This window comes from Neofelis nebulosa, chromosome 4 (genome assembly GCF_028018385.1).
Source record: "Neofelis nebulosa isolate mNeoNeb1 chromosome 4, mNeoNeb1.pri, whole genome shotgun sequence".
Lineage (NCBI taxonomy): Eukaryota > Metazoa > Chordata > Mammalia > Carnivora > Felidae > Neofelis > Neofelis nebulosa.
The window spans coordinates 149,896,189-149,916,203 of NC_080785.1; the positions used below are offsets into that span (position 1 = coordinate 149,896,189).

A 20,015-nucleotide genomic window follows, 5' to 3' on the forward strand; every position below is an offset into this window, starting at 1 on the left:
GGTGAAAATCTGTTCTCATGAGAGAACAGGGAAGTGGAGACACTGAGTAGAGACAAGTTTTCTGAAGTGTTTTTTGCAGAAAAAACAGAAAAGTGGGGTGTAGTAGCTTGAGGGTAATGGTGGGAATATGGGGTTGTGAAGGGAGGGTTTCTCAAGCTTTTCATTTGAAAATGTTAAAATATGTAGAGAAATTGAAAGAATAGTACATACACCTATTACCTGGATTCATCAGTTTAATATTTCACCATATGTTCTTCCTGTGTTAATATGTATGTATTTCTGAATCATTTGAAAGTAAGTTGCAAACACATTTTATTTCTAAGTCTTACAGCATGCATATTCTAGCAATAAGGACATTTTACTACATAATTATACTCTTATCAAATATAAGAAAATCTATAGTAATTCCCAAGTGTCATCTAATATCCATTCCATACTCAGTTTTCCCTGTTGTTCCTGATGTGTTTGGTTTCAAATGCTTTTTGTTTTTTGTTTTTTGTTTTTTGAACCAGGATCCAGCCAAGATTCACATATTGCATTGGTTGTTATGTCTTACTAATGTTTTAAAGCCAAGAACCATTTCTCCAGTTTTCATGACATTGACTTTTGAAGAGACCAGGCTAGTTGTCTTGTCTCATGATCTTGATTTGATTGTTTTCTTGTGTCTCCTTATTGTTCCTATATTAAAGGAGGATTCTTTTTTTTTTTTTTTTTTTTTAAAGATTGGAAATACTACAGCATGTCTGTAAGGTGATGGGAAAGATCTGGTCTTTGTATGGGTTGCACATTGTACATTTGGAACTTTTACTATTGTAGGGCTAAAATATGTGTATTGGGAGATTTTTAAGGAGAAAGGGGTATGTCATTGATGCCTTTCTTCAAAAAGTCCCTCTTTAATAGTATTCTATGGTTAATCGTTGGTCCATCCATATGAATTTAATTTCTCAGTTTCTATTGTAGAAACATTTTCTGTTTCTTGAAAGGGGGAAGGGTAGAAGAGGGTTTTCTTATCCTTATTGCCATCTCTCTTTTCATTTTCTTGTGGGAAAGAGACTTTTCAAACCTTGAATGGGAACCAAAGCACTTAAACATTGCTTGGATGGGTGTACTCTTCGTACTTTCCAGGTATTCTACAGTATTAGGGCTTTTGTGATTTTGTTGGGATTTGGAAAGCATGGAGAGATATTTTACACAGCTTCTCTTCGAATTGTTAGTGGATGGATTGGTCTGATTTTTCTCTTCCCACCCCTTCTTCTCTAAAGATTTATGATATTCAGACTGGCAACAAGCTGTTGACTCTGTTTAACCCAGATCTTGCCAACAACTACAAGAGGAACTGTGCCACCTTTAATCCTACAGATGATCTTGTCTTAAATGATGGCGTCCTCTGGGATGTCCGCTCTGCACAAGCCATCCACAAGTTTGACAAGTTCAACATGAACATCAGTGGCGTTTTCCATCCAAATGGGCTGGAGGTCATCATTAATACTGAGATTGTATCCTTTACACCCATGTCTTATTTTCCATTTGTTATCTAGTTTGTGATGCAGAAATAATTTATCTTTCCACCCACACCCTGTTAAAGTATCCACACAGGTAATAATTTGGTGCCTCTCTTTTGATTTGAAGTGTTAGTTAATCTCCAATGGTTGGTAATTACCAGTGAACTTTCATTAGCATGTTTTTTTTTGTATTGAGAAGAGTGACCACCAGATTCTTACCTTGTACTTCACATATTAAGTTGACTTTTATATCTTCAGAAGGATTTTACTTTTGCACTGCAGAAGTCACAAGTGTAAAGTGAATTGATGCTGTTGAGATGAAGGGAGCTCGTGTAGTTTTCATGTATATGAGGATACCATAGGAGATTTTCAAGGGTGTTACTTGATAATAAGCATTCTATATGCTTTTGTTTACTTTGAAAGCATTTTTACTTTACCTTTATTTATTTATTTACTTTTTAAATTTTTTCATGTTTATATATATATATATATAATATATATATATATATATATTTTTTTTTTTTTTTTTTTTTTTTAGAGTGAGAGACAGAGCGTGAGTAGGGGAGGGGCAGAGGAGAGGGAGACCCAGAATCTGAGGCAGGCTCCATGCCCTGAGTTGTCAGCACAGAACCTGATGCAGGGCTCGAACTCATGAACTGCAAGATCGTGACCTGAGCTGAAGTCGGATGCTTAACCAACTGAGCCTCCTAGGTTCCTCTTTACTTTACCTTTAAAGCATTCCCTTTAAAGCATTCATATCTCAACAGGAGAGGAAAAAAGAGATATTTTGGAATTTCTCCTATGAGTTTACATAAGAAATTTTGTATAAAATAGTTTTCCTTGACCCCTTCCCTCCTAGTGGGATCTTCGCACTTTCCATCTTTTACACACAGTTCCTGCTCTGGATCAGTGTCGTGTTGTGTTCAACCACACGGGGACAGTGATGTATGGAGGTAATAAACTTTTTACTTCTCTACATTATTCTTTTTCTCCCTTCTCTCCCCTCTCATTAATTTGATACTTTTGGTTTGGAAATATCTCTCAAATATGAATTGGAAAGCATTTGAGGGTTGTAACCTAAAAGATAAAATGATAGCACAAATGGTGACAAAGTTTATTGATGAAAATAGTGTTGATTTAGGGTGAAGATAACAAGTACATCTTGTACAGAAAGAAATTTCATGCATTAATTTCCCATCTGTATCCTTATGAACTTGTTGCATTTGTGCTTTTATGATGTTGCTGGCCTTTAGTTATAACACTTGTTGGGAGCTAGATGAAAGGTTGAGGATACTGTTCGGGGGTATGCTAGTAGGATACGTTGAAAGGGACTAATTAGATAGAATGAATTTACTACAAAGAAACATCCCCTATTCACAAGTGCAGAAAATATTGTCCATTAATATTTTCTGCACTTGTGAATAGGGGAGGTTTCTGATTTCTAAAAGTATTTTGCTCCTTGGCCCCCTTTCCCTTTCCTCCCAATTAGCTATGTTGCAGGCAGATGATGAGGATGACTTAATGGAAGAGAGGATGAAAAGCCCTTTTGGATCATCCTTCCGAACATTTAATGCAACTGACTACAAACCTATAGGTAAGCTTGAAGGGGCAGACATTGTATGTTTTGTCATGTTTTGGTTTTCCATATTTAAGATCATCCTTTTCTGTAATTCTTCATTGAAAAGCCAAGAGGTTATGGAACTATTTAGGAGCAATCACCTTAAAATTCCTTTAGAGGAAAAGCTGGTTTTAAGGTCAGAGCAATAGTCCAATCCTGAGTCTTGACACATTTTGTTTTCTAGCAACCATTGATGTGAAACGGAACATCTTTGACCTGTGTACAGACACCAAAGACTGCTATCTTGCTGTCATTGAGGTAAAGGGAGCTAGCAGAAACCCTGCTGTTTTGTTTTGATCTTTAGGATCATTTTCAAGTTATACTACAGGCATTTTGTCTGATCTAAGATGTGTTCTAAAGTTGATGCATTTCCAAAGGTAGATTATTGATAACCTACTTGCTTGATGGAGAGATCTACATTGTAAGAGAAATAATAAGAAAATTCCAGTATAAAACATCATGGACAGTCTCATCGTCTAATATCTTGGAGTCACTGTGATCCCTTTCTGAGAGGAGTCTGGATCTCTTGACAGAGCAAGACAGGTTCATTCTGAGGATGGTGGTCTCTCTTTTGCTTAATATTCCTTGCCCTGCCAAAGCCTTCTTATCCTGTTTTCTTTCCCTTTCTGTGGCCTGGGTATAACATTTTCAGAGTTAGTTCAAGAATTTTGGGTATCAGAAACTTTGACAGTTACAGGGTCAAGGTGCATGGGTGCCAGTTATAACTGAGATGTAGATGTTAGCCTTCTGAAAACTAACTGCTCTTCGTGGATTGGGTGTTTTATTTTCAGAACCAAGGCAGCATGGATGCTCTGAACATGGACACAGTATGCAGGCTATATGAAGTGGGCAGGCAACGTTTGGCAGAGGATGAGGATGAAGAGGAGGACCAGGTCAGTGGTCTTTGAGATTTCTTGTTGCTGTACTTTATAGAGGTTATGGTCTTCTGGTTTTTGCTGTAAGGATTTTTTTAATATCAGCTTTTGTTACCTGTTGGCATATTCTGCAGGCCTGTTGTCACTAAAATCACTAACTAAAACTTTGAAGAAAGTAGATTTTTGTTATTATAAAACTTTATAATATATTTAATTATATATAATATAATATAATATAATTAATATATTTAATAAATAAATTTATTTATTTTTGTTATTATAAAACAGTTCCTGACAGTTCTGTGAGTTCTGTTTATAGATTAATTTGGATGTTAGCAATCTCTGATACTGTTTTAGAGATTTCTTTGAACTCACTTTCAGGAGTAGTGCCTTGTGTGGCTTTAGGATGAGCAGCCCCCATATTCCCAATGTCAATACAAAACAGAAAAATCAATCTGCTGAGATGGGTCACAGAAATGGCTTAAGCTTTATAAAGTTGTGGTTTGCATTTTCTCAGTTTTATAGCATAGTCTTTTTTCACAGTAATGGATTGGAGCTTATAAGTAGAGAGAAGATTTTGATGCTTTTAGAAATTAAGCATTTATAAAATGTGGGTAGGTAGTATGTCTCACAGAATCTTAGTTTGCTTTTTTTCATAGGGGATTTTAAGTTACGGTCATATTATGCTGGGTGTTTGCCTATGTGGTGTGTCTGTATCAGTTGTGAAGAGTTTCTTAAACTTCTGACTTTCAGCAGATCTTTCCTGTCAAGTGGGCTCACACTACATTCTCTATTCATAAAGCTCCTATAAACATCAATGTGCAGGCTTTTGTATTTGGGTAAATACTAAGGAGTTCAGTTGGTAGATTGTATGGGAAGAGTATGTTTAATTTCATCAGAAACTGACAAACCCTCTAGCAAAGGAGCTATACCATTTTGCATTTTCATCATCAGCAAATGAGAATTCTTATTGCTCCACATCCTCACCAGCATTTGGTGTTGTCAGTATTTCAGATTTTGGCTATTTTAATAGGTATGTAGTAGTATATATCACTATTTAATTAATTAAAAAATTAGTAGATGTTCCTTTAGTTGAACAACCTCTACACACAATCAAAATGTGTGGTTTGATTTTTTTGAGTAGAAAGGAATCAAGATCTTGAAGTTTTATGAGCCTGCTACAAATGTTTTCTGAAAATTATTTAACTGAACCTCCTGACACCCTTACTGATGCCTGGTACCAGACCAAAAGGAAGGAGACTTTCTCCACAGTCTGTTTTGGGCCCCTTCCCCACTTTAGGGAGTTCCTTCTTTTTCCTTTTTTAATCTTTATTTACTTATTTTGAGAACGAGTAAGTACGAGCGGGGGTGGGGCAGAGAGGGAGGGAGAGAGAATCCCAAGCAGGATCCACACTGTCAGCACAGAGCCTGATGACCCAGGGCTCCATCCAATCCTATGAGCTGGCAGGTCATGACCTGACCCGAAATCAAGAGTTGGATGCTTAACTTACTGAGCCACCCAGGCACACCTCAGGGAGATTCTAAGTGGAAGGCTTTCTCATTGTTATTTTAATTTGCATTTTCCTGATGACTTATGATGTGAAGCATCATTTCCATATTTGCCATTTGTAGATCTTCTTTGGTGAGGTGTCAAAGTCATTGGCCTATTTTTAAATTGGGTTTCTTGTGTTTTTATTGAGTTGTAAGAGTTTTTTTTTTAATGGTTTGGCTAATAGTCCTTTATCTGATAGGTCATTTGCAAATATTTCCTCTTAGTTTATAGCTTGTTGTCTCATTCTCTTGACACTGTCACAGAGCAGAAGTTTTTGTGTTAATAAAGTCCACCTTATCAATTATTTCTTTTGTGAATTGTGACTTTGAGGTTGCATCTAAAAAGTTATCTTTAAATTCAAGGTCATGTAGATTTTCTCCTGTTATTTTCTAGGAGTTTTATAGGTAGTTGTGCATTTCACACTTGGGTCTGTGATTCTTTTTGAGTTAATTTTTGTAAAGAGTGTAAGACCTGTGTTTAGATGAATTTTTTTGCTTCTAGATGCCCAGTTTAAATACCCGTTGTATTGCCTGTGCTCCTTTGTCCAAGATCAGTTGACTTTCTTTATGTGGATCTATTTCTGGGCTCTCTACTGTGTTCCACTGATCTATTTGTTTGTATTTTTTGTCCAATACTATACTGTCTTGATTACTGTTACTTTATAGTAAGTTTTGAAGTTGTGTTGTGCCAGTCCTCCAACTCTGTTCACCTTCAATATTGTGTTGACTATTCTGGATTGTTTGCTTCTCTGTATAAACTTTTGAATCCATTTGTTGGTATCTACAACATAACTTGCTGAGATTTTGAAGGGAGTGCATTGAGTTTATATGTATAGATCAGGTTAGGAAGATCTGACATCTTGACAGTATTGCGTCTTCCTATCCATGAACATGGACTCTCTTCATTTATTTAATTCTTTGATTTCTTTCGTCAGAGTTACGTAGTTTTCCTCATACAGATATTGTACATATTTTGTTAGGTTTACCTAATACCTGATGGATTACCTAAGTATTTCATTTTGAGAGGTGGGGCTAATATAAGTGATATTGTGTTTTTAATTTTAGTTTCCATTTGTTCATTGTTGGTGTACAGGAAAACTGTTACATAGGAAAGACTGAATTAACCTTGTATCCTGCAACCCTGCTATAATTGTTTAATCCAGTTTTAATTGTCATTTCTTTGGGATTTTCTGCAAAGACAATCATATTATCTGCAAACAAAGACAGTTTTATTTCTGTAAAATGTACCCTTTTATTTCCTGTTGTCTTATAAGTAGGACTTTTAGTATGATTTTGAAAATCAGTGATCTTGATCCTGATCTTAGCAGGAAAGTTTTGAATTTTTCATCATAAAGTATGGTGTTAGCTGTTTGTTTTTTTGATTTTTTTTAAAGTTTATTTATTTATTTTGAGAGAGAGCAAGCACAGGCGGGGAGGGGCAGAGAAAGAGGGAGAGACAGAGCCCCCAGCAGGCTCCGTGCCATCAGCACAGAGGCTGACGTGTGGCTCGAACTCATGAACTATGAGATCATGACCTCATCCGAGATCAAGAGTTGGACGCTTAACTGACAGTGCCACCCAGGCGCCCAAGCTGTGTTTTTTTTTTATAGATGTTCTTTATCTAGTTGAAGAAGTTACCCTCCGTTCCCATCTTACTCAAGAGTTTTTAGTTACGGGTGTTGGGTTTTGTTAGTCTTTTTTGAATCTGTTGATAAAATCTTATTTCTTTAGCCTATTGAAGTAGTGAATTACATTAATTAGATTTTAAAATGTGAACCAGCCTTGCATAGCTGTAGTACGTCCTATTTGGTTGTGCTTTTATAATTCTTTGTATATAGTGTCTGATATGATTTGCTAATATTGTGTTGAGGATTTTTATGTCTGTGGTCATGAGACATGTTGGACTGTAGTTTTAATTTCTTGTGCAGTAGTACCCCTTCCCCCCCTCTGTACTTTTGCTTTCCGTGGTTTCACTTTCCGTGGTTTCAGATACCTGAAGTCAACTCCAGTCTGGAAACAGATGGTCCTTATTTATTTATTTATTTATTTATTAATTATATTAACATTTATTATTATTATTATTTTTAATTTTTTTTTAACGTTTATTTATTTTTGAGACAGAGAGGGACAGAGCACGAACGGGGGAGGGGCAGAGAGAGAGGGAGACACAGAATCGGAAGCAGGCTCCAGGCTCCCAACCATCAGCCCAGAGCCCAACGCGGGGCTCAAACTCACGGACCGCGAGATTGGGACCTGAGTCGAAGTCGGACGCTTAACCGACTGAGCCACCCAGGCACCCCATTAACATTTATTTTAATGTTTATTTATTTTTGAGAGAGACAGAGACAGAATGCAAGTGGGTTAGGGGCAGAGAGAGAGGGAGACACAGACTCCAAAGCAGGCTTTAGGCTCCGAGCTGTCAGCACAGAGCCCAACGCGGGGCTTGAACTCACAAGCTGTGAGATCATGACCTGAGCCAAAGTCAGACGCTCAACTGACTGAGCCACCCAGGCGCCCCATATTTAAAATTTTTTTAATGTTTGTTTATTTTAGAGAGAGACAGCACAAGTGGGAAAAGGCAGAGAGAGGGAGACGCAGAATCTGAAGCAGGCTCTAGGCTCTGAGCTGTCAGCACAGTGGGGCTCCAACCCACAAGCTGTGAGATCATGACCTGAGCCGAAGTTGTACACTCAACCAACTGAGCCACACAGGCACCCCATTTTTTTTAATTAAAAAAAATTAAAAAAAATTTTTTAATTATTATTATTTTTTTAATGTTTATTCATTTTTGAGACAGAGAGAGGCAGAGCATGAGCAGAGGAGGGGAGGGGAGAGAGAGAGACAGAGACACAGAATCCGAAGCAGGCTCCAGGCTCTGAGCTGTCAGCACAGAGCCTGATGCGGGGCTCGAACTCACGAGCTGTGAGATTGTGACCTGAGCTGAAGTCGGATGCCCAACCGACGGAGCCACCCAGGCACCCCCCCAAAAAAAATTTTTTTTAATGTTTGTTTATTTTTGAGAGAGAGTGACAGAGTGTGAGTGGGGGAGGGGCAGAGAGAGAGAGAGGAAGATGCAGGATCTGAAGCAGGCTCCAGGCTCTGAACTGTTAGCACAGAACCCAAAATGGTGCTTGAACCTACAAACCGAGAGATCATGACCTGAGCCGAACTCGGACGCTTAACCGACTGAGCCACCCAGGTGCCCCCAGATGGTCTTCTTTCTGATGTATGGTCAGAAGGTCAGTAGTAGCCTACATCACAGTGCCTATGTCATTCACCTCACTTCATCTTATTACGTAGGCTTTTTATCATCTCATATCACCACAAGAAGGGTGAGTACAGTACAATAAGATTTTGAGAAAGACCATATTCACAAAAGTTATTGTTAATCTCTTACTGTGCCTAATAAATTAAATTTTATCATAGGCGTACATGTATAGGAAAAAATACAGGGTTTGGTGCTATCCTCAGTTTCAGGCATCCACTGTGGGTTGGGGGGAGTGGTCTTAGACCCCATCCCTGTTGGATAAGGAGAGGGGGACTACTGTAATGTCCTTGGTGTTGCTGTTAGTGTAATGCTGGCTTCATATAATGAGTCAGGAAGAATTTTATCTGCTTCTGTCTTCTAGAAGAGATATTAAAAAAATTGATGTAATTTTTTATGTTTAGTAGAAGTCAGCAGCAAACCCATGTGGGCCTGGTGCTTTCTGTTTTGGAAGGTTATTAATTATTGAATCAGTCTCTTTAATAGCTAAAGGCCTATTGAGATTGTCACGTTCTTGTGTGCATTTTGGCAAATGGTGTTGTCTTTCAAGGAATTGGTCTATTTCATCTAGGTTATCAAATTTGTGGGCATAGAGTTGTTCATAGAATTTTTAAAATACTTATTTATTTTAGTAATCTTTATACCTAATGTGGGGCTCAAACTTATGACCCTGAGATCAGAAGTCACATGCTTCTCCAACTGAGCCAGCCAGGTGTCCTGTTCATAGAATTTATCCTTTAAATGTCCATGGGATCTGTAATGATGTCTCCTCTTTCATTTCTGATATTAGTAATTTGTGCCCTCTTTTTTTCTTAGCCTGCTAGAGACTTATCAATTATCAATCTTTTTATTTTATTTCTTGAGGGAGAAAGTGAGTATGAGCAGGGGATGGGCAGAGAGAGAGGGAGAGAGAACCTCAAGCAGTCTCCGCGGTGTCAGCTTGGATCTTGTTATGGGACTCTATCTCATGAACCATGAGATCATGGCCAGAGCAGAAATAAAGAGTTGGACGCTTAACCAACTGAGGACACCCCTATTATATCTTTTTAAAGAGCAAGATTTTGATTGCATTGATTTTCTCTATTAATTTCCTGTTTCCAATTTCATTGATTTCTACTTTAATTTCTATTCCTACTTTTCTTCTGCTTACTTTGGATTTGATTTGCTCTTTTTTTTTTTTAAGTTTATATATTTATTTTGCGAGAGAGAGAGTGTGTGAGCAGGGGAGAGGCAGAGAGAGGGGGAGAGAGAATCCCAAGCAGGCTCTGCTGTCAGTGCAGACCCCTACATGGGGGCTCGATCTCATGAACTGTGACATCATGACCTGAGCTGCAGTCAAGAGCCAGACACCCAACCAACTAAGCCACCCAAGAGTTCCTTGATTTGCTCTTCTATTTCTAGTTTCCTAAGGTGGAAACTTAGCTGATTGATTTTAGGTCTGCCTTTCTAATAATTTGCATTCAGTGCTCTAAATTTCCCTCTATGCACTGCTTTCACTGTACCCCACAAAATTTTATGTGAGTTTTCATTTTCATTTAGTTCAAAGTATTTTCTGAGATTTCTTCTTTGAATCTTGCTATTTAGAAGTGTGTTGTTTAATCTCCAATATTTTGGGGCACCTGGGTGCTCAGTCAGTTAAGCATCGGACTTTGGCTCAGGTCATGATCTCACAGTCCATGGGTTTGAGCCTCGCGTCAGGCTTTGTGCTGATAGCTCAGAGTCTGGAGACTGCTTTGGATTCTGTGTCTCCCTCTCTTTCTGTCCCTACCCTGCTCATGCTCTCTCTCTCTCTCTCTCTCTCTCTCTCAAAAGTAAATAAACATTAAAAAAAAATTAATCTCTAAGTATTTTGGGGTTTTCTAGCTATATTTCTGTTACTGATTTTTAGTTTAATGCCATTGTGGTCTGAGAGCAAACATTATTATGATTTCTATTTTAAATTTGTTAAGGTGTGCTTTATGGCCCAGAATGTCATCTATCTTGGTGAATGTTTCATGTGAGCTTAAGAATGTGTATTCAGTTGTTGGACAAAGTAGTCTGTAGATGTCCATTATACTCAGTTTATTGATGGTATTGATCACTTCAACTGTGTCCTTACTGGTTTTCTGCCTGATGTATTTTTCCATTTCTGATAAAGGGGTATTGAAGTCTCCATTACAATAAGTAGATTCATTATTTTCTCCTTGCAGTTCTGTCAGTTTTGCCTCGTGTATTTTGATGTTCTGTTAGGCACACATGTATTAAGGATTATTATGTTTTCTTGGAGAATTGACCCCTTTATCATCACATAATGCCTTTCTTTATCACTAATAACTTTCCTTGGTCTGAAGTGTGCTTTGTCTAAAAGTAATACAGTTACCCTAGTTTTTTTAAATTTTTTTTTTTTCCAACGTTTTTTATTTATTTTTGGGACAGAGAGACACAGAGCATGAACGGGGGAGGGGCAGAGAGAAAGGGAGACACAGATTTGGAAACAGGCTCCAGGCTCCGAGCTGTCAGCACAGAGCCCGACGCGGGGCTCGAACTCACAGACCGCGAGATCGTGACCTGGCTGAAGTCGGCCGCTTAACCGACTGCGCCACCCAGGCGCCCCTACCCTAGTTTTTTTAAATTCATGTTAGCATGGTATATCTTTTTCCCACCATTTATTTTTAATCTATATGTGTCTTTATATTTAAAGTGGGTTTCTAGGGGACAATATGTAGCTGGGTTTTGTTTCTTGGTCCACATCAATAATGTCTTTTAATTGATGCATTTGGAATGAGATTCTAAGTGATTATTGATATAGTTGGCTTTGTATCTACTGTATTTCTTGCTGATTTCTATGTGTTGCCCTTGTTTTTTCTTCCTGTTTCTGTCTGCTACTCTTTTTCTGCTTTTTTTGGTTTTAATGGAGCATTTTTCTAGGATTCCACTCCTTTGTTAGCCTATTAGTTATATTTATTTATTTAATTTTACTTTTTTTAGTAGTTGCCCTAGAGGTTGCAATATATACATTTACAAGTAATCCAAGTCCACTTTCAAATGATACTCTCTCTCTTTACAGGTAGTACAAGCACCTTATGGTAGAATAATCCTAGTTCCCATGTATTTCTCATATCTTATTGCTGTCTTTCATTTATATATAAGCATATGTACATATATACATAATAATACATAATCACACAAGTTATTGGTGTTGTTTGGAGAAACTTATTATTTTGAACAAAGATCAATTAAGAATGAGAAAATAAGGGACACCTGGGTGGCTCAGTCAGTTGAGCATCTGACTTTGGCTCAGGTCATGATCTCATTGTTCATGGCTTTGAGCCCTGCATTGGGCTCTGTGCTGACAGCTCAGGGCCTGGAGCCTGCTTCCAATTCTGTGTCTCCCTCACTCTCTGCCCCTCTCCCGCTTGTGCTCTGTCTCTGTCTCTGTCTCTCTCTCAAAAATAAATAAACATTAAAAAAAAAAAAGAATAAGAAAAATAAAATGTTTAGTCTACCTTCATTTGTTCCTTCTCCTGTGCTTTTCTTCCTTTATATAGATTGGAGTTTCTGACCTTGATGATTATCCTTCTCTCTGAAGAATTTAACATTTCTTGCTAGACAGGTCTACTGGCAACAAATTCCCTCAGGTTTTGTATTGTTTTGTCTGAATAAGTCTTTATTTCTCCACTTTTGAAGGATACTTTCACAGGACAGAGCTATGGAATTCTAGGTTAGTGGTTTTTGTGTCTCAGCATTTTAAGTATTTCACTTCCCTCTCTCTTGCTTGTATGATTTCTGAGGAGATGTGAGATACAATTTTTATCTGTTTTCCTCTACAGGTAAGATGTTTTTTCCCCTTTGGCTTCTTTAAGGATTTTTTTTTTTTTTTAATCTTTGTTTTTCTGTAATTTGAAAATGATGTGCCTAGGTATAGGTTTTTTGGGGGCATTTATCTTGCTCAGTTTTCTTAGAGCTTCCTGGATCTGTGGTGTGGTGTCTGACATTAATTTTGGCAAAATTTTCAGTCATCATTGCTTCAAATATTTCTTTTGTTCCTTTTTTTCTTTTCCTTCTAGAATTCCCATTATGTGTATGTTATTCCTTTTGTACTCATCCCTCAGTTCTTGGATATTTTGTTCTGTGTTTTTCAGTCTTTGTTCCTCTGCTTTTCTGTTTTGGTGGTATCTATTGAGATATCCTCAAGCTCAGAGATTTTTTACTTAGCTGTGTAGTCTACTAATAAAGCCCATCAAAGCCATTCTTCATTGCTACCACAGTGTCTCTGATTGATAGCATTTCTTTTTGGTTCTTTCTTTGAATTTCCCTGCCCTGCTCCCATTGTCTATCTGTTCTTGCATGCTGTCCAGTTTATCCATTAGAGAGCCCCCTTAGCGTCTTAATCATGGTTGTTTTATATTCTTATTCTTACAACCCCTGCCATATCTAAGTTTGGTTCTGATGCTTGTTCTGTCTCTTCAAACTGTGTTTTTTTTCCTTTTTAGTATGTCTTATAATTTTTTTCTTGATACCTGGATATCATGTGCTGGGTAAAAAGAACTGCTGTAAATTGGTCTTTGGTAATGTGGTAGCAAGGTGTGGGGCCAGGGAAGTGTTTTACAGTTTTTTTTTTTTACATTTATTTATTTTTGAGAGACAGAGACACAGCATAAGTGGGGGAGGGGCAGAGAGAGAGAGGGAGACACAGAATCGGAAGCAGACTCCAGGCCCTGAGCTGCCAGCACAGAGCCCGACGTGGGGCTCGAACCCACAAGCCGTGAGATCATGACCTGAGCTGAAGTCGGATGCTCAACCGACTGAGCCACCCAGGCTCCCTGAAGTGTTTTACAGTTCTATAAGTAGGTCTCAGTGTTTCAGTGAATCTATACTTGTGTACTGTGAACTTCACACATTTCTCAGTCTTTTCTATCCCCTTTGGGAGGGATCAGAGGGCTAGAGTGGCTGAAGTTGGATATTTCCCTTCCCCCAGGTCAGTTAGGCTCTGATAATGTCCCAGCAGGTTAGGCTTTGGTTAAATAGTTTCTCCTGAGGGGAGGTCTTGTTAAGAAGAAGAGAATGCTCTGATGTATTTCAAAATGGTCCCCCTCCACCTCCTGTGGGAGGCCCAAGGGGATTTTTCTCTGATATTCACAGTGAGAACCTGGTCAACCTCTGGGAGGTGAAACTCACAAAAGTGTGGGGGCCCTGATGACTCCGTCCCCCTGGAGTTTTTAATCTCTCACATTTATCCTTAGAATTGTGTCTAGTAATTTGTCAGTTACAGTTCAGGTTTCCCTGCCTTGGCACTGGTTCCTGTGAAGGTTTATCCTTTTGGGTTTATGCTCTGACAAGTTGCTATTCTCTGTATTTTCTTGTTGGTGTCTCCAATTCTGGGGACAGTGGTGCCTCTCTGACCCCACCTCTGTCGAATTTAAGAGGAGTTGTTGATTTTTCAGTTTATCAAGCTTTTTACGTGTTAGGATTGGTGACTTTAAGCTTCTTATATGCCACGCTGGAAACCAGAAGCAGTACCATAGTTTTTTGAATGCCATATTTATTAAAACGGATCGTTAGGCTCTGGAGTTGAAACCACTTCAACTCTTCTGGAGTTGAAACCAATGCAGCTAGGGATCCCTAGTGGGGAAGGAGATTTCCGTTAATGCTTTCCAGCTGCATGGCTTGGAGGGTCCTCAGTGATTTCCTTGGTCATGGGTAAGAGGAGCCTGCAGTGTTTAAAGCTCACGTGAGTTCTGAGATATGGGTAAAAGGGAGAGGTCTTCAGAAGGATACTTCAGAACTTTGATTTATTTGTGACATGGCCTTCATGTTTTCTAAGTGGTGTTAGAGCCTCCAAATGTTACATGGTTGCCTTAGGTTGGTTTCTTTCTTTCTTTTTTAAAAAATTTTATTTTTTTAAATTTACATCCAAATTAGTTAGCATATAGTGCAACAATGATTTCAGGAGTAGATTCCTTAATGCCCCTTACCCATTTAGCCCATCCCCCTCCCACAACCCTTCCAGTAATGCCCTGTTTGTTCTCCATATTTAAGTCTTTTATGTTTTGTCCCCCTTCCTGTTTTTATATTATTTTGGTTTCCCTTCCCTTATGTTCATCTGTTTTGTCTCTTAAAGTGCTCATATGAGTGAAGTCATATGATACTTGTCTTTTGCTGACTAATTTCGCTTACCATAATACCCTCCAGTTCCATCCACATAGTTGCAAATGGCAAGATTTCATTCTTTTTGATTGCCGAGTAATACTCCATTGTGTGAGTGTGTGTCCACACACACACACACACACACACAACATCTTTTTTATCCATTCATCCATTGATGGACATGTGGGCTCTTTCCATACTTTGGCTATTGTTGATCATGCTGCTCTGAACATTGGGATGTATGTGTCCCTTTGAAACAGCACACCTGTATCCCTTGGATAAATATCTAGTAGTGCAATTGCTGGGTCATAGGGTAGTTCTATTTTTAATTTTTTGAGGAACCTCCATACTGTTTTCCAGAGTGGCTGCACCAGCTTGCATTCCCACTAACAATGCAAAAGAGATCCTCTTTCTCTGCATCCTCGCCAACATCTGTTGCCTGAGTTGCTAATGTTAGCCATTCTGACAGGTATCAGGTAGTATCTCATTGTGGTTTTGCTTTGTATTTCCCTGATGATGAGTGATGTTGAACATTTTTTCATGTGTCAGTCGGCCACCTGGATGTCTTCTTTGGAGAAGTGTCTATTCATGTCTTGTGCCCATTTCTTCACTGGATTATATGTTATTTGGGTGTTTAGTTTGATAAGTCCTTTATAGATTTTGGTTACTAACCCTTTATCTGATCTGTCCTTTGCAAATATCTTCTCCCATTCTGTCGGTTGCTTTTTAGTTTTGCTGATTGTTTCCTTCGTTGTGCAGAAGTTTTTATTTTGATGAGGTCCCAGTAGTTCATTTACGCTTTTGTTTCCCTTGCCTCCGGAGACGTCTTGAGTAAGAAGTTGCTGCAGGCAAGATCAAAGAGGTTTTTGCCTGCTTTCTCCTCGAGGATTTTGATGGCTTCCTGTCTTACATTTAGGTCTTTCATCTGTTTTGAGTTTATTTTTGTGTATGGTGTAAGAAAGTGGTCAAGGTTCATTCTTCTGCATGTCGCTGTCCAGTTTTCCCAACACCACTTGCTGAAGAGACTGTCTTTATTCCACTGGATATTCTTTCTTGCTCTGTCAAAGATTAGTTGGCTGTATGTTTGTGGGTCCATTTCTGGGTTCTCTATTCTGTTCCACTGATCTGAGTGTCTGTTCTTGTACCAGTACCATACTGTCTTGATGATTAGAGCTTTGTAGTATGGCTTGAAGTCCGGGATTGTGATGCCTCCTGCTTTGGTTTTCTTTTTCAAGATTGCTTTGGCTATTTGGGGTCTTTTCTGGTTCCATACAAATTTTAGGATTGTTCTAGCTCTGTGAAGAATGCTGGTGTTATTTTGATCGGGATTGCATTGAATATGTAGATTGCTTTGGGTAATATTGACACTTTAACAATATTTGTTTTTCCTATCCAGGAGCATGGAATCTTTTTCCATTTTTTTGTGTCTTCTTCAATTTCTTTCATAAGCTTTCTATAGTTTTCAGTGTATAGACTTTTCTCCTCTTTGGTTAGATTTATTCCTAGGTATTTTATGGTTTTTGGTGCAGTTGTAAATGGGATCGATTCCTTGATTTCTTTCTGTTGCTTCATTGTTGGTGAGCCTTAGGTTGGTTTCTTAATAGAGTCTGTTCTTTTATTCTCATGGCCTGTTGTTACCTTAGACATCCCACTCCCTTAATGCATCATACTCTTTTCCACTTTACCTGTCATGAAACAAGATGTACTTTATCCTTGAATAGATAAAGAAGATGATGTTTTTGAGCTATTTGTCAGTACATTACAGTGGTAAAGGTGGCTGCAGACCATCTTATCACTACCAGATATCAGTTGTATCTCAACTGATGTTGAGATGTTACTTTTCGGATGTTACATGTTGTCCTGTAAACCTAAACCAAAAACTGGGCTTATTTGAAGTTCCTTATCAACACCATTATTTCTACCCTCCCACATCCTTGCAGTTTATGAGGGAGTGGCAATAATAATCTTACTTGGTGACTGTCACCTGTGTCCAGTCCATGTGGCACCCATTATCTTTGAAGGAGAAGGTCAAGAAAAGAGAAGCTAGCATTGCCCTAGACACCTTTGGGTCTGGAGAGTTGCTGTTCCCTCTGTTGGCCTCATTGCTCTCCAGACACGAAGTGATAAGAGGGGAATTTTTCATGGCTAGCTGTGAACAACTTAAGAGAAAGGACTTACTGATTTTTTTCCTGTGCTTCTATTTAACTTTCCTTTTGAGAGGTTAAGGGAAAAAGAGATTAGAAAAGGGGTAGGTAGGGTAGTTGTTAGGACTTCTGATACTCAGATGCAGGAAGGATCAAATAGAGGCTTTCTTGTCATGGAAAACCAAGGTTGAGAGGGGCAGACTCAAGGGGGTCCTAACGAGTGGCCCTAAGGCCCAGTCTGTGGAAAAACCTAAAAGCCTTTAGCTGGGAGGAGACTAGGTGTCTGCAGGCAATGTAGGTGAGTTAGCATTTCTTCTGTATTTCAAGGCTTGTTTCATTACATATTGACACCACTGTCCTTAAGGATTGTCTGGTGCATTTCATATATAAAGGACCTTATTAGAGAACTGGTTTTATTCTTAAGTCATTGGCATTTTGGTTTTTATTTAGAGATGTTTTAGTGGGATAGACCATATCTCTTCAAGTATGTTCCCCTTGTAACCTGAATTCTGTTGATTCACATGTCCTCCTGGAATCTTGCAGTAGTGTTTTTACTGTATTTACCAGCCATCAGATTTCTGTCTTTCCTCTGCCAGCTTGATTTTATTTTTAACTATTTTTCCTTTGTGCACCTCACCTAATTTTAAAACTAGAGAATTAATTTTCTTACAAGTCATTTGCCATTCAAAGTTTTGTCCTAGTCTAGATATCTGCTCTTAGGTCTTCTCAGATTTCCCAGGTCTGACTTATATGGCTCAGGGATGCTGGCACCTGTGACTGACATCTTTGAATTTGCCTTTTCATTTTAGCAAAATAAAATCAGAGGTATGAATGGTCAGCTGCCACCTGATAAAATGGTCCAGCATAAAGTACCTGTTTAAATAGTTATTTATTTAAAAAGCTTTATTGAGATATAATTTACATACCATAAAAATGGTTGTCTTTTACCCTTATGTTTAAATAAGTTTGGAGATTAACAAGAAGAGATGAATGGAATCAATATATTGTTGAATGAAAACATATATGATGTGTTTGACATCCATAATATTTGGTTCCTAAGGTTGCTAGTCCTCTAGCCTTCAGGCATTTGATGAAAGCACAGACAAGTCAGTCATTTGTGAAAGCTCATATTATCCATTGGAATTTTGGTGTCTGTGTCATTTTTAAAAAAAAACAATTCAGTCAACTTTGATGTTGGCTTTTAGGATGCTTATAAAACCAAAGATTAGTTAATTGATAATTGTTCCTAGAATTTTGAAAAGGCAATACATTTCAACTAATTATAGTTAACCTTAAATTAAAAAGGAATAATGCTCTCTTTTCTCCACTCTATTTTGGAATCTGGGACACACTGTGTGCTGTGCTTCCTGTGTGTTCTGCACTGCCTAGAAGCAGATGGTAAGAGTCTTTACTGATTACACACCTGCTATAAGCCTGGTCAGTGATTCCTGAAAGGGCTTTTTCTCTCCCCCTAAATTTTTAAAATGTACATGAATTAGATTCTGCTCATGAGGAGAGAAAAACACAAGTGTTTATGACTCTGAAATAAACCTTTTATTTTAATGATTGTTAACACTAGGAACAAGTGTCCAAAGGAGGAGCAGGAGTTTAACTTTTATAAAAATATGACACATTAGAATGTCAACAGAGTAGGCTTAGGTTTTAATTACACTTTATAAAGCTATCCTGGTTATGTATGTATGTATTTGATTTTTAAATGTTTAAGAGAGTGAGCAGAGGAGGGACTGAGAGAGAAACAGAATCCCAAGCAGGTTACACGCTGTCAGTGAAGAGCCTGATGGGGCTCAAACTCACGAAGTGTGAGATCATGACCTGAGCTGAAATCAAGAATCAGGCCTTTAACTAACTGAGCCACCCAGGTACCCCAAACTATCCTAGTTTTTAGGTGAACTGTTTTTATTTTTTTTATTATTTTTTTTTCAGTTTATTTATTTATGAGAGAGAGAATGTGGGTGAGGTAGGGGCAGAGAGAAAGATGAGAGAGAATCACAAACAGGCTCTACACTGTTAGCACAGAGCCTGATGTGGGGCTTGAACTCATGAATCATTGAGATCATGACCTGAGCCGAAGCCAAGAGTTGGATGTTTAACCGACTGAGCCGAGGCGCCCCTAGATTAACTATTCTTATTATTAATATTAAAAAAAATTTTTTTTAACATTTACTCATTTTTGAGAGTGAGAGAGACAGAGCATGAGTGGGGGAGGGGCAGAGAGAGTGGGAGCCACAGAATCTGAAGCAGACTCCAGGCTCTGAGCTGTGAGCACAGAGCCCAATGCGAGGCTACAACTCATGGACCATGAGATCATGACCTGAGCTGAAGTTGGACGCTTAACCAATTGAGCCACCCTGGTGCCCCAAGATGAACTATTCTTAAAGTATGACCAGAGGTTTGGTTTTCTAAGAGGTTGGTAAAAGCTATTTCTCTTGAAAAAGAGACATGTATTCAAGAAGAATTTTGAATGGTCTAGACACAAATGCTGCACTAATTTAAAAAATCACATTAAGTCCTAGAGTATAAGACAGTTGGATGTAGCAGAGAAGGTCATTGGAATACCTGGAATCACTTTTTTGATTCTGTCATTAGGAGTCTGTGGATAGGGTATATTATTACAAAAAAGTAGAACTTTAGAACTAGAAGGTGTTTTAGAGGACATCTTGTGCAGTGCTTCATTGGGGGTGCACTTCACAATTCCTGGGGAACCTTTCCAAAATCCACTTGTGTGAGCTTCATTCATAAAGGTTAGTTCTGTCAGCCTGGAATATGTATTTTGGAAAACTTTTTCCCAGGTGATTCTGAGAATCATTATCTGAATAGGAGTCACTGACTAAATTAAATTAAATCACCTCTTTAATAAGAAATTGAGATTCACAGAAGTTGGCATTAGAAAAATGTTCAGTAAATAGTGCTTCT

General features: G+C 38.3%; 1 protein-coding gene across 16 annotated transcripts in view; it reads left to right on the forward strand.

Moving 5' to 3' along the window:
• The window catches only part of DCAF1 (DDB1 and CUL4 associated factor 1), a 92,442-nt gene that overhangs the window by 60,061 nt on the left and 12,366 nt on the right, over positions 1 to 20,015 (forward strand). For 15 of the 16 annotated variants that reach the window (XR_009260908.1, XR_009260905.1, XR_009260903.1 and 12 more), the window contains 5 exons: positions 1,263 to 1,496; positions 2,362 to 2,455; positions 2,992 to 3,096; positions 3,305 to 3,378; positions 3,912 to 4,013. Coding sequence is in view for 10 of the 16 variants with exons in the window: in XM_058726779.1 (XP_058582762.1) it covers positions 1,263 to 1,496; positions 2,362 to 2,455; positions 2,992 to 3,096; positions 3,305 to 3,378; positions 3,912 to 4,013 (609 nt within the window). In the remaining 6 variants the exon portion in view is untranslated. Of the gene's footprint in view, positions 1 to 1,262; positions 1,497 to 2,361; positions 2,456 to 2,991; positions 3,097 to 3,304; positions 3,379 to 3,911; positions 4,014 to 20,015 lie in introns of those variants that run through there. The other variant, XR_009260909.1, reaches the window with a different exon arrangement.